Source organism: Patagioenas fasciata, chromosome 2 (genome assembly GCF_037038585.1).
Source record: "Patagioenas fasciata isolate bPatFas1 chromosome 2, bPatFas1.hap1, whole genome shotgun sequence".
Taxonomy (NCBI): Eukaryota; Metazoa; Chordata; class Aves; order Columbiformes; family Columbidae; genus Patagioenas; species Patagioenas fasciata.
The window spans coordinates 138,535,192-138,550,089 of NC_092521.1; the positions used below are offsets into that span (position 1 = coordinate 138,535,192).

General features: G+C 38.0%; 1 protein-coding gene across 1 annotated transcript in view; it reads left to right on the plus strand.

The window, feature by feature from the left end:
- AGMO (alkylglycerol monooxygenase) overlaps window positions 1-14,898 on the plus strand; it is a 187,727-nt gene that overhangs the window by 1,101 nt on the left and 171,728 nt on the right. The window contains 1 exon segment of the mRNA XM_065831932.2: window positions 5,893-6,023. Within this exon segment, the coding sequence (XP_065688004.2) occupies window positions 5,893-6,023 (131 nt within the window).

Consider the following 14,898-nt stretch of genomic DNA (forward strand, 5'->3'; position numbering starts at 1 on the left):
CTTGTCAAAGTAAATTCAGTCCAGCTTCACTGAAGATCCGCACTTTTTACAGAAGGTCCTGTTAACTTTGACTAGGTCCTCTGCCAGGTAGAACCTGGACTGGGGTGCAGCAGCTGCTGTTGCGCTGCAGTGGGGGTGTCGTGGGTTGTGCAGAGCAGTGCAGCACCGTCAGCGCCTTTCTAGGAACCGCAGTATCCAGCAGCCCCTCACTGCTGGCTGTTACCAGCCAACATTGCCCTTTTGGACAGGGGAAGCGGACAGCTGCTACAAACCCAACCTGTGTGTGCAGTGTCTGGTCCATGGACTGCGTTTTGCAACTAAACTATCACGTCATGATTGAGGAAGACTGTCTATAGCTTAACAGTTTTGCCTAGTTGGCTGCTCTCTTCCTCCAGGTCTATTGCCTATTTCAATCCCTTTTACTGTTCCCTCATTTCCAACTGAGTATCGTTCACTTCCTTGCCAGCAGCATTCTTCAACATCCCTGGGCTTTCTTTTCCCATGCAGACCTGTGCAATATTCAGCTCGGACCTTGGCCAAACCTGGAATTTCTTTTACTGGGCACACAACTGTAAAATTCTGCAGAATGAATCTTAATACTTCTTTGCATTATAAAAGTGCCTACAGGGTTCTGCTGTCACAGAGCACCATTATGATAAGTCTGGAAGGAAATATATACCTCACAAAAAAACTACACTGAAAAAAAGGTTTCCCATTGGAGTTATACTTTACTATAATTGCTGTCTTGGATTAGTTGTACTAGAATTGCTTTTGTTGCCAGAACAGATCTTTTGATGCATGGTTAGGTGGATGTGTAAAAGTCTTTTAGTGGTATAACTGTCTTAAGTCTATGGCTTTGGTCTGAGCTTACGCAGTGTTCACATCTCTTCTGTTGTGCATGTGTTTGTGGGCAGAAGGCAACTATCTACAGTCCCTCTCCAGCTACTTGTTACTGTTGTTTATTTGACCTATTAGTCTGGTAACTTGTCTTGGATTGTTTAGGGAACAATTGCAAGAGCAACAAATCCATTGGATTCAGCAGGGCTAGATTTAATAGTGACCTGATGAACTATTCCAAGGGGGCCTTGGAGTGGTAACCTCTTGAGGTGGTACAGATACAGAAGTGGATGTCTAAGCTCAGCTCAACAACGAAAAAAAATTCTAGTGTCTAACTGGTAATAAGTGAAGGCCTCAGCTCAAATACTTTACTCTAAAAGACAGAAATGATGATGAGTGTTTGAAATAAACTGCTCACGTTGGTGATTTCTAAAGAGGTGTGGTGTTTGTTTATTTCCTGAGACACTGGCTAGTAGTAGGATTTAGATCTCAACTCTGTGATCTACCATGTATCAGATGGATGAGGGTATTTCTAGTACATTAGATCACATGCCTACAGTGCTTGGGATATGCACCTTCCAACATTAGGCAGGTGGTAGAACCTCCTGATTGAGTGAAATATTCAGATTTTTGGTAATCTACAAAACTGGTGGCTTACCAAATAAATGCACTTCATAGGAGTACCTCCTTTGAGCTAGAGTCAGCTGTGCTGTTACATCTGGGCAGCAAATGACAGCAGTGCGTGAAGCAACTCTGATTTTTGAGAACACAATAACTTCATTAGCTTAACTTCTGTGGTGTACTTTCTGGCTGTGGTTATATTACGTCAGTTTTCAGAGGCAGGACAGCTCCTGGTCCCTGCATCATGTTCTGTTCATGTTGGCAGAGCTGTATGTCCCAAGTGCTTTTTAAAATATGAACTGATCAGCCACCAGTGACTAGTAGGAAAGCTCTGCAGCAGTGCCCAGGGAAAAGTCACCCTTCCAGCTAATCTCCATAATTCTGGGAAAAGGGGTCTAAATCCTGGACTATAATAATAGAATTTATTTTTATGTGAGCTTTTGTCACGCAGAATTTGAAACCCTTGATTTTGTCTGATTTCTAGGAATAGAAGAGAAAGTGTAAGTCTGTTTTATTTCTCTGGAGCAGAACATTGTGACTCTTACAGTGTATACTGATGCTTGCCCTGTCCTTTCACTAGCATCTTCTTTGCTATAAGATCATATTCTGCACATGGGTTTTTTTTTTTTTTTGTTTTGTTGGGGGGGGTGGGGGGTGGTGGTGTTTTTTGGTTGGTTGGTTGTTTTTTTCTTTTTTTTCTCTCGTAATTTACAGATGGGCAGATGGAGTGCTGTTTTTTGCTTGCCGAATATATTTTTCATGAACAGCAACAACTTCAGTTTTCGCTTTGCTGCATTCTGAAATTATCACTTGCGCTCAATAAACACTTTCATGAGTCAGACTCAGGAAGAAAGAACACACTTCCTTCTGCTGGGAGCCCCAGGATGAAAGCTTTAAATTTATAATCACTGCTTTTCGTTTCACTCTCTGCTTTTGAGGGCCTAAAGATTAAGTTCACATTTACACTCAATTCACATTTTAGGATTTTCTTCTAAATAATGAGGCACAGAACCTTCATATTTAGTTTTACATGAAAGTTGAGATTCTTATGTTGTAAGGACCGGGGACCTTAAGAAAACAGAAATTGTTTCAAGACTTAAAATAAAACCATGAATTTATGCTGAGTTTCAACCTAGAATATTATTTTTTGCAACTGTATAAAGCAGAAACGGATTTTAAATGGTCCTTTGCATTCTGTAAGAGTTACTTATAAGGGAACCCCTCCTACTCACTGCCCAGACTAAGACTTTCAAGTTATGGATCAGTTATTCAAGTAAATCACAAGCTAATACAAATCTTCATTAAGTATTTCTGGTGGTGGGTGAAGCAAAGAAACTGGAAACAGAGAGAGAGTAAAACATTTATAGACTGAAAGATTTCAAAAGGAACTGGCTTCTGTCTCTGACCTGCGATGCCAACAGTCACTATTTCTTAACTTTATGCCATTTTGTTTGTAAATAAAACTTCTGCAGAGCTACCTATCTCAACAGGTTCCTTAAATGTTTTAATTGTCATTTTAACTTAAACTAAAAAGAAAAAAAAAAAAAAAAAAGAAAGTAATGGTTAGTGATGTTATTGTCAGTTATACTGTCTTTTTTTTTCTTGGCCTATTTGTGTCATCCTTCTTCTGTTATAGATCTCAGGCTGTAGGTGGTTTGGGACAGGGAGTGCCTTTTTCTTCTGTTTTTATGTTTATATCTAACACAGTACGATCCTGCTCCATGACAATAGCTGGTAGGTGCATGGTTACATAAGTAACACATACTAGTCTTGACATAGTTGATCCCTTTGATCTGCTTTGGACAAAGCTTCATGTGGGTGTGTGGGAGACAGAAGTAATTTCTTACATACTAAGAGGTATGCTGTAAATCTTCCCTTTCGCAAGCTCCTTGATGGGCAGGATGTTAAGGCTGTCTGAATGTTTCTCTGCCCTCCTTGCTATGACACTCCCTATTTGTGAGTCAAAAAGTGCTGTCAAGTGCTTGGCTGTCTCACAGCTTCACAGTGGGAAGAAAATATTTAATGAAGTCAATGGGAAAGAAGTTATATTAGTGCATATTAGTAAAAAGTCAAGTATTTTAACTGTTTCAGATGTTGCTAGGTAAAGTGAATTGCTACATAGAATACAGGCATTATATACTTCCTATTCACTATTTTCATTTCATGAATAAAGCACCCCAGTTTTTCTGTCCTGAGCCCATTCGATTTGCTGTGCAGCTTCTGCTGTTCCGTAACTTCAAACTGTCTGCAGTCTGTGCTGGACCTGGCTCCTAATATTGTGGTCAAGCATTTCTTACTTGTTCTAAATAAGACCCTTTTATCTCTGCTGGAATGTATAGCCATGGTCATCAAGCTTTTTTGATAAGAATCTGTTATTATATCAATTACAAAAAGTACATTAAAAGTCTTGTCTACTTAGAAATGAAGCAGCTGGAGCAAAACAAGGTGTGTTTAAATTTTTCTAGAGTGTTTCAATGATTTCAAATGAAATCATTGTTGTGGGGTTTGTGGGGTTTGGTTTTTATTTCTTTATTTATTTATCATTGTTTTCAAATATCCAAAGATTCACCACATTGGTGTTCTTGGGTGATATTTAGGCTTTATCCATGGGTCTTCCTCTGCTTTCAAAGTTTTTTTTATCAACAGTTAATATGTAACCCAAACAGGGTTTTAGATACCTAAAATGCTGTTAAAGAGCAATTTAGGCATCTAAATTAAAAAGTGCCGTGTTGATATTAATCTCTGTTCATCTGTTATTGTAACCTAACCCTGAGCTGCTGAAGTTTATGAACTTTCACATTTCTTAGACACTATAAATCTCTTGCTGCTTGCATGGTTTGAATCATCCCATTCTTCTTCGACTGAGCAATCTGGTCTATATCCATCTTAGTCTCTTTAGTGTCCCAGCCTGGTAGGTATTCCTGGATCATATCTCACTTGGCAACAAAAGTGAGCACCCTCCAAAATGCAATGGCATTTGCAGAGGTAACATACTTCTTCCATTAAAATGTTGTATAGGCAGGAGCAGCCTCTCTTCCACAGCAGTGCAGTTTGGAGGGTTTCAGTCTGTGGATCTATATGTATTCACAGGTCACTTGAAGAGGACAGCAGAAGAAGAGTTACAGGGCAAGTTTGGCAGTGTGATGCCCCCCATAATGGTGCAGAAAGTCTCACAGGTCTTATGTTTTGCTAGTCCTGCAAAACATTGTGGGAATTTTATGCCTCAATGCCACAAAGAAGCAGTTGTATGAATGTTTTCAAGGTCATCCAGAAGTTTTCTACAGAGTGAGGGAGGTGGTTGAAGGGTATTTCATGTGCACAGAGGTCTGATAAAAGTGAAATAGCTGTTTCCTGTTTTCTTTGCCACAAGCTTTCTGGATTTTGGTGTTGGTGGCTGATGCACTGCCACTGCCTCATCATTCCCTTCACCCATGAAGTGCAGGGATTGTTAGGACTCCAACATCAGTAAAAAAGCATGTACTCTTCCACTTACTATTCAATCCTTTCTTCTTGCCTATACTGATGAAAATGTGAGAACAGCTGTAACAATCTTTCTCCACTCATGAAATACATTATTGTCACAATAATGTTACCAGTCCTACCACAAGACACATCCATACTTTTCTCTACTGGCTGCTGTTGTTGTGCATTTTCAACTTGCCAATTGACCTGGGACGCAAGATGGGCAGTGTGAATTGAATCCTGGACTGAAGCAGTGTTGTGAGTGAGAAATGTTTCTGTCTCGCTCATCATTATGCTTTTATTCAGAAAAGCAAAAGATTATTTTACAGTTAGTACAGACAGCCCCAAAGTAAAAAGGAACATTGTATCACTGCTACTTGGTCTGGAAAAAAGAACATATTGTATAGCCCACATTGGAATGGGCTGCATGGTTACTGGGTTCTCTGATCAAAACGTGTACAGAGGAGCTGTTGCTATCTGCAGCAAAAAGCATGGCAGCAGAAATGCTGAGTAGGAAGAAACTAACTTCAATATGCCTTTCAGAGAATACTGTTGGATGCCAAATTCAGTGGCTGAACACATTCAAAAACTGCTTACATATCAAATCGAAAGCAGATTCTGTTTTACCTTGTGGTTAGAGGAGTCCACAAATGGTGCTGCTCTTACTGATTTACTTGACTATGAGAAATATGAGTTTGGAAAGACTTTTGCATTTTATTTTGATTCCATTTAACAATTTACATGCAGAAGATACAAAAGAAAATAATATGGGAGGAAGTTAGTGCACTGGATTTATGCTGGTGGTGTGGTAGCCTTGTTCTGGTTCATAAGGTCTATGTGGGGCTTTATCACAGTAGTAGCTGGTAAGGTGCCAGACAACTCAAGAAGTATGCGACTACATAAATTGCTGTTAGGAAAGGTGGATCTAATTCTATTTGTGTTGTGACTTGTTTTCTTCAAACTCTTTTTCAGAGTATTCCATTCTTCATTGCTTTTATTGGGCTGGAGTTTGTTGTCAGCTGGTTTCAGAAGCGTAAGCTGTCAGGTCGGATCAATGATGGCATAAGTTCTCTTTCTTTAGGTATCCTGTCTCGACTGCCAGAGTAAGTATACACGTTATATTTTAGCTTGTTTTTAATCACAAATAAGGAAGAAAAGAGAATTAAATATTGAAGTTGTTGCTAAACCAAAATGATTAAACGAGACATCTGGATCTTACTTTCCTAAAATGAAGTTGCATAAAGAGTGTAAATGTCTTTCTAATCTGTAAGGCTAAATATGGTATTTGGAGGGTATTTTCCAGTTCCGGTCATATTCATTTATGTTTGATCTTGGCTGTAACGTTTTGCTGATTCTGAGACTTCAGTTGACTTGACTGTATCTCATGTTAGACTGTATGTTAAAATCTGAGCTTTTTTTCATTAAACTTCAGAAAGAAGAAAACAAAATAAAAACAACAAACTCAAACATGTCCGTTATTTTAATGAGCCTTTAAAATTGTGTGCATATACCCAGACTGATAGAATTGTGAACATCCATATGATCCAAAGTTCTTTGAGCTCTGTCACAATATTGTGTTTGACTTCAGTGGATTTTAATGCCTGAAAGAATTGTTGCAAACATAATTATCTTCTCTCCAATGTAAAGGCTATAGGATTTACTTGAATTAGTTCATGGAGAACAGAATTGTCTTTTAAAGAAATATCCACTCTGTATTACTACATACCTAGTAACAGAGAATCTAGCAAATTCTTTATGTAAAAGCACTAAGCTTTTCAGGACACCTAATTACTTCTAAGGAATATAATGTTTTAGATTTGCCTTGGCATATGATCTTCCAGATGATAGATTTTATTACATTTTTTCTGTTAGAATGGGATTACATTTCTATTTCCCACATACGAATTTACAGATTACCATCAAATTGCATATAATCTGTTCATTACATGAAGAAAAGTTTCTATTATTTGCATTTGATGATACGGTCTATTTTCAAGTCTTTCAATTATTCCCACAGTCCTTTTTTTCTGAATCATCTGCAGTTTTTCAGCCTTCTTAGTGTTGTTGTCTCAAGTGCACTCCATATTTCAGAAATTACTACATCAGTGCCAAATAATGAAGTCATTTGTTCTCTATTTCTACTTGTTGGTTCTCCCTATACATATCCTATGTCCTTTGAGCCATCCTTCATCCCCAAATATTTTTTTAGATTTTGTGGCTTACACTCCTCATTCATAGGCAATATGTTCCTATATTCCACCACATAGAAATACATGGATTGTACATGTGGTCATCCTGAAGTAGTTTGAATCCATGAAATGTTGTCTTTGTTATTTAGAGATCCCTGGGTTTTGTCATTGCAAATTTTACTAAACATCTTCTCTTTCATGCCAGGATATTGAAAAAATACGTTAAAAGAGCACAGGAACAAAAAAATTATCCCTTCTGGCAAGTAGCACCCATTTCCTGCAATGTGTAACTTGCCCACTTTGTAATCTATTTGACATTTACTTGATTTAAAAAAAAGAGAAAACAAAACCAACTTTTTAATCAAGAAAAGTTTTGACAGGTTCTGTGTCTGTGTCTTTAGATTAGGTATGAAGACAACTTGTGATAGATTATCTTTGTTATCTGTAGTAAATAGCACAGATGAAGCCTTTTAAGGAATTTGGTAGATAAATAGTGTCACTTAGAGACACTCTCCAAAACTTGTCCTATATCTGCAAATAAGAGCCATGAGCTTTCAGTATGAGAACTACTCAAATATAAAGTAATAGCTAAGTTATTGTACTTGAGAATTTTGTGAAACGATTTTTGCACCTAGTGTCCAACCTGTATTCGAACCATTTTATTGATTTAATTATGACTTGTCAGCATGATCTCAAAAGAGAAACATTCCTTTTTTCATTATATTTTAAGATGTAATAAATTAAATATTAATATTTATCAATATGTTAGGCTTGTGTGTACCAACAGGAAAACCTGATGAAGGCTTACTCTAGTTTGTCTGCAGCTAATATTGAAATAGTTCTAATGTCACTTCTTCAACTTAAATTTTTTAGACAGTCACACACTTCAAAGGTTTACCATTCAGTACTAAGTTAAACAAGGGGACTGAGATGCACATAAATTAAGTTTGAATGGTTTTGTGAGGCCTTTTGGCTTTGTTTTTAGAATACCAAAGTGCTTCACATGTACTTATTCCTCAAATAAATGCTTGCTTAAGAAAACTAGTGTTGCATGTGTGGAACTCAGCTTTGCAAGGTGCTGAGTACTTTTATTGTTTTGGCACTCTACTTTGCTGCAGAATTTGGCTTGCGGGCTATGCAGTTTTCTTTTGAATAAGAATTATTTTGCAAGGTTGTTTTAACTGAGTGAACCAAATGATCTTTAAGGACACAAACTTCACAGGATCAGGCAAATCTGCAGGATCAGTACACTTATTCATTGCTACACCAGCACAAGAAATCTCTTCCAGGTCACTTGTGTGGCTCTCACGGCTGGAAAAAAAAGACCCTCCTCGGCAGTTCTTTCCAAAAAAGTGTTCTGTAAAGCTTTTAACTTTCTGGCTGAATGTTGTTATTATTTAATCGCATGTTAATATCAAAATTATAATATTGACTGCCTAGTGTAACAACTCTTCTGTAAGCGGGAGCTGTGAATGATAGACTGGCTAAAAAGGCTTGAACTGAAAAAAACAGAATAGTTTACCCTCCTGTCTTCTGCTTCCATGGTGTGAAAGAACTGGGTCAAAAAAAAAAAAAAAAAAAAAAAAAAAAGGAAAAAAAAAAAGCACACGCAAAATCTGTTGCTAAGATTTTCACTTCAGTCTTTCCCATTCAGGCAGAAAAAGGTAGGGAGAGCTGACAGAAACTGCTAAAACAATATTTCAGCAGAACCCACAGCATCAGGGGAAATAGTGGTGCAAATCATTAACAGCTGAAGGTTAGATTAACACGCCATTGATTGTATCCTCTCCCAGGGACTAATTTTCATTTTCTCAACTAGCAGCAATGGTTTGCCACTTCCTTAAAAAATCTGTGGTTGAATCTAAAATGGTGGGCTTCAGTCTATTAGTTAGAATGAAGCTTCAGATGCATCATTGCAAAGAGGTCTTTACATTTAATGAAAAAATTAGGAGTCACGCACAGACCATATTCAGCCTCTGAGTATGTTTTTCCATTTCACAGTCTGTATAACAGAGGTGCTACATATCTTGAGGGAAAACAGCATTTATTCAGTGTTTCTTACTTCATTGTTGGAGAAAATGCAAATCATGAATTGTTGATATTTGTATGCCAAATATTAAAAAAGTAGGTTCAAGAGGAAAAGTCTAATTGGACAAGGCAATGTGTTCTCGTTTTAGGCTCAACAGCATGTAGTAAGTCTAATTACTTTGTGTGTACATATCACCTCTTGTAAAATAGCCCATACGTTTCTTAAATATAATTCTCTCTGCCTTAATTCATGCTATGCATTCCTCTGCATGTATGAATACTAAATGTTACATTCAATGAAAAGCGATTTGGGGGGAAGGGGGAAACCTGAATTACTAAGCTTACTCCCAGCATCCTAAATGTTGGTGGTTAAAAAATTTCTGAGAACTTTTATTCTAAATAAATAAATAACTTTTCTAACTAACCATTGCCAGGAGACTTGAAATCCTGCTTTAAAAATACTCTCCCAAGAGAAAGTTTATTTTGGGTATAAATATACACTACACAAGTATGTGCATTATTTCATATTGGCCCATTTCTTTTTTTAAAGCAGCAGAACATAAATCAAATCAAAAAGTGTTTGGGGGATAACTGAAGTAGGCATATTTTCAAGCTAGTTGGGAAAGTCTCTGTTCTTTATGGTCACGCTCAATTGCCAATTTTTAGTGTTCAACTCTGCAACACAGTCATACAGTGTGTGAGTGTATATATATATATATGTATGTATAACACAGTCTTGTCAGTCAAGTCTGCAATGAACTCCTATCGAAAGAAAGCATTACAATTTTATACATTATTTGTTTTGTTTTTTGTGAAACGGGAGATTCAAGTTCTCTGAAGTGTTGTTGAACATCAGAAAGCAATGAGGAAAATGCTTTTTGATTACTTAATGCTTTTATGCATTTTAAGATATCTGCAGATGAACAATAATTGAATCAAAGGAGTACAAATCCCATTTCTCCTGTAAACCAGTGTGGTTCGCATTTTTGTTCATAATTTGGATTTTAAGTAATCTTTTTCCAGAAGTTAGACTGAAAGGGCAGCTTCATGTACATTTTAGACCAATGCTGCTGTCAATTGAAGCCCCTTTGACTGACTCTCCTTCTGGTTGCTCATTCCTGCCTCTGCACCTTCTCACTCCTTTTACCAGCATCAGCATTTGTGTCACCCTGTGGTGAAGTGGCCCTGGAAGCAGATCCAGCACCCTTCCATCATATTGGGCTGCGTCAATCCTTACTGTGCAAAATCACTTACCAGAACAAGAAATAAGCTTAGAAAAAAACAGTCAGAGATTGCAGGATAAGAAATACTCAATTCTTTTGTAGCATTACTGAGATATCATCGTTAAAGTGTAAAATTGCAATCTGAAACCAGAAATTTTCAATTCTTAATAGCAGCAATATGCAGAACTGATTAGAATAGAGTCTGTTCAGATTGGTGCAAGGAGTTCACAACCCTGTGGAGATGGCAGTGTCCTGACAGAACACAAAATACTTGCCTGCATGTATTTATCCATTAACTATGTCCTAGTTTCCTGAATTATCTGCTAGATACTTCATGTATGACTGTAGAAAATCATAATCTCATACGTTAGTGATTGCATCTCGTAGAAGAAAATTTGATACATGCAGTTTCTCGTAAATTATATTTTCACTTCAAGACTTATTAGGTAGATTTTTTTTTTCCACATCTGTTTGACTAAGGCTTTGGACAGATGTTTATTTAGAGCATGGTCAGATGTGTTGCTTCTGATCCAGCTGCCCCTCAGATCTGCCAACATAACTGCACATTTAATTGCTCCCTAACCTGGTCCTGACAAAGTGATCCAGCTAAAAGCAGAAACAAAAGCCCCCCAAGAACTATAAAAGAGGTGTTTAGGCTCAGCTGCATTCATTTTGACAGAGCCAGGTCAGGGAGCAGCTATGCACGCAATTATGCTGGCAGGTCTGAAGACTGGTAACCACCACACTTAGGGCAGTGATGAGCAGATGGGGGCTAAACTGGAAAGGTAGTCACTTAACCTGGTTAAATGGCAAGTAAAGCTGCTGGGCCATGCCATGCCCCTAAACCAACCCAGCTTCTGGCTACTGCGCTTCTGTCCTTCCTGTATTCATTTATGTAGTCCTCACTTTTTCTTGTGTTGGTTCAGGAGCTCATCTCATCCTGGGCATAGGTATTTCAGTTCACTGTTAGAGCAAAATAATTTGCTTAAGGCAGAAAGGTGAGTGGGAATGTGGCAACCAAGAGCTGTATTGACTTAGGCTCTACTGAACCTGCAGTCAGGACTACGCCTGCAGCAGCTAGCTATGGCAATTTCAGATGCTGTCTGTCATAGATGTTTCAAAAAAAAAAAAGATTTTAATAGGTAACAAGCCTGAAGAGACAGAATCTACTCACCCCCCACCCTGTGCCTCTTACTCTCCAAGTAGCACTGCGTAGCCTCCTGGCTGCACTGCCTGTATACAGTGCTAATTGTTCCCACATTTTGCCAAAGGTCACAGCCCTTACAGCCATGTCAGAAGAACAGGTTTGAAATAACTCACTAATCTTCTGTAGGTAAAGAGTCAGAGTAGGGTAAACAGTTTTGATAAGGGGGTAGGGCTGTGCAGTAGGAGCTGGTAACATTTTCAGCAGGCAAACCTGACTACGGAAGGCGTTTTTCTAAATCAGTTCAGTTAGGCTCTTGGCAGTGACTGTCTACATGAACAGTCTTTGTTTGGTCTGGTAAGATAGTTTTCATCTGGGTTGTTGTTAATGAATTGAGTGGAAGGAAATCAGTACCTGTTAGGATAATTAATCCACACAAGAGTTAGTATCTTCTAACTGTATCAGTTAAACGTAGTTTTATAAATTTGTTGAAAATCATGCTGTGGCTTTGGCCAAATCCAGCTGTGCCCAGTAAGGATGCTGGTGCCTACTGCCTGCTGTCAGGTGCTCATCGCCACCTCCACAATGCCCGGTTGCCATCTCCACTTGTCTCCGTGGTTAGTCCTTCCCAGGCCTATCAGCAGCATTACCTTCAGTGGTTCGAACTGTAGAATTTTGTTAACCTGGTTCATTTTGTGTGAAGCAGGCTGGAGAGCACCCATGTGGGCAGAGCTGCTGGCAGAGCATGGGAGTACAAATGAGCAGCTCTGGACTGCTGGGCATGCATGGAGTGCTACTTTTTGGTGATGACTAAGGAAAGCTCTGAGTCAGAGCTTAAAGCTCTGAAGTTTCTAATGAAATGCCATATAAACTACTAAACATTACAAAGAGGATTTAGAAGAGAGACTTGGGAAATTCGGGATGCTCTCAAACTAATTGACTGAAACAACTCGTAGACCCTACCTATTATAGTTCTAGAGATTGCTGTATTTCACACGAGCCTGTCAGGGAGCCAATTACTCTTTTAGGTTGTAACCTCTTACACAGACACAGCTGTTTGCAGAACGCACATTTCTCTACATCCTTAGTATTGCATGATTGCCTTTTTCTATACAGTGGGGCCAGTAAATGGATCGGGGATTGCCTGTTTGTGAGTCTCAGAGCCCAGCTTTGCACCTGCCATGTCTTTTGAAACAAAGACAAGCTGTGAGTGTTTGTTCTTGGATATTTTTGTGCTCTTCTGTGAAAGTGCAAACTGTGAACTGAGTTTACTCTTATTGGAAATATGCTATTAATTAAGTTTAATAGTCTCTGTAGTTCACAAAATATACAAATTTCTCAAACCCTTAAATGTTGTGTAGATTTTTATTCCATGTTTCTGTATTTTTATTTCGGGTAAATTTTGTCATTTTGCACGCATTTTGAAAAAACTCAAAGGAACTGCTGCTGTGTAGAGTATCTGTCTAACTGAAGCACTAATCTACTAAAAGATGCATTCAGCATAGATCAGGATGCCACTAGATGGAGCACAGGGGTAGCATTTTTATAGCTGGCCAAACTAGTTTCCTGGGTCAACACCTAGAAGTTACAGAAACTGGGGAAAAATGTTTCATAATGATTCTGTAAATCAGTGTTACAGATCTGAAAAGAATAGACTTTCACCACTGTGTATATAACGGACAAAAGCAAACTATCATTTAAAAAGTTGAAAAATATGACCAAAACCCTTCAATATAAATTCTCATGTAAATATTTTTCCTCATTTCATCATTTGATGTACTATGCTGTATCTCTGAAGGTATTCACTGTATTTTTATAGAACATAGCAACTGTCATCTGTTACCAGTTCCTTTGTTCTAGATAAATTCAGAAGAATAATCTGAGTTGAATATAATACCCTTTTCTCTTTCCTTATTACTTCTGTTTATATGTGACCTTTGAGAATATTATAGGCTTGTTCCTTAAACTGTAATGCAAATTTGCTGACTTCAGTGGAACAACCAAGTAGGAGAGATCAAAATCAAATCCTCTGTTGGAAGAAGGTACTAAGTAAGCATTTGTATTACACTTATATGGTGCTATTTATACAAATATTGAAAAGTCAGGTCTTTTGCCTCTGAGAACACAATGTTCTAGAATCAGCCAGTATTGTGTATCCTGAATTTACTGCCCAGTGTGCTGGGCTGGTATAAATAGGTGTAAAGAAATGTAACTTACATTCTCATAAAAGAAGAAGAGTAAGCTACAACGACAGAAGCTCAGCTGCACTGAAGTTTTTAAACTGGGATTTGTAATCCTTTAAGGATCACATTTAATTAAATTTACCTGAAGATCTTGCGTGAACTTAGGTCAAAAGGTGTTACTACTATGAATTGTATCACTAAGGGCTGTGGAACTTCTCATGAAAATTTTTAAGTTGTGCTGGATTTTTAATTGATTGCTTATTTATGTATAAAAGAGCAAAGATAAACAAAAAGTGACTTGAATTATGTAGCTAGAACTTTGACTTAAAAATAAAAAAAGCATAACACTAAGTTGTATTCTTTTCCTTCCAAAACCTGTTGTTTTATGTTTTATTCCACCCACTTCAGTAAATTAATATTAGTGTCTTAAATTAGAGAATAATCAGTGAAGTGCAACAGGAATAGGTTTGGTGGAGAAAAGGTCAGCTCTGTCAGACAAAACATAATGCAATACTGTGTACAAGCTAGTTGAGATACCAAACTCACCTCCATTTTACTTCACTTTGCATTTGATAGTTTTTCTTCTCATTGAGCAAAACTGGGGCTTTTCCTTATTTAGGCTAAAACTCTAGAGGAGAAAGCCATACTGAGGAAGACGAGAAGCTTTGATTCAGCTTTTGTGTCTGGTGGGAACATTTTCTCAAAATGTAGGTGCTATTTCCTGCAATCAAGGGCTTTCCAGAGCCTGATAATCATTTCCCAGCTGTATCATTTTGGTGAATTATTTTTTAGCCTTGGGTTATTTCATGACTGGTTTTGCATATTAAGAATGGGAGAGGATCATATTCATCTTGATGATAGAAAACAGGGAATAGAACTCCCACAGCTCCCTCTCCCTTTTCCTCCACCTTGTGGAAAGTTTGGCTTTGTGCTAAAGCGTGAAAAGAGCCTTGACTGCAGTATGTCAGGCATATTTCAGCTCGATTTGTGTCAACCCTAATAAGTCAGCTGACAAGGTAATAAATTGGGTGTCTGTTCAAGACCTGGCACCTGTACAGGAAATAAAAGGGGATTTCAGTTGCAGGAGGTTTGCTTTGTTTTCCAAATGGACCTTTTCTCAAGGCTCCTCTACCTCCTCCCCCCTTCTCCTCTTTACTGAAATCATGTTATCAAAATGTTTATTTCAATTGTGACTGGGGCCAGTTTTTCAT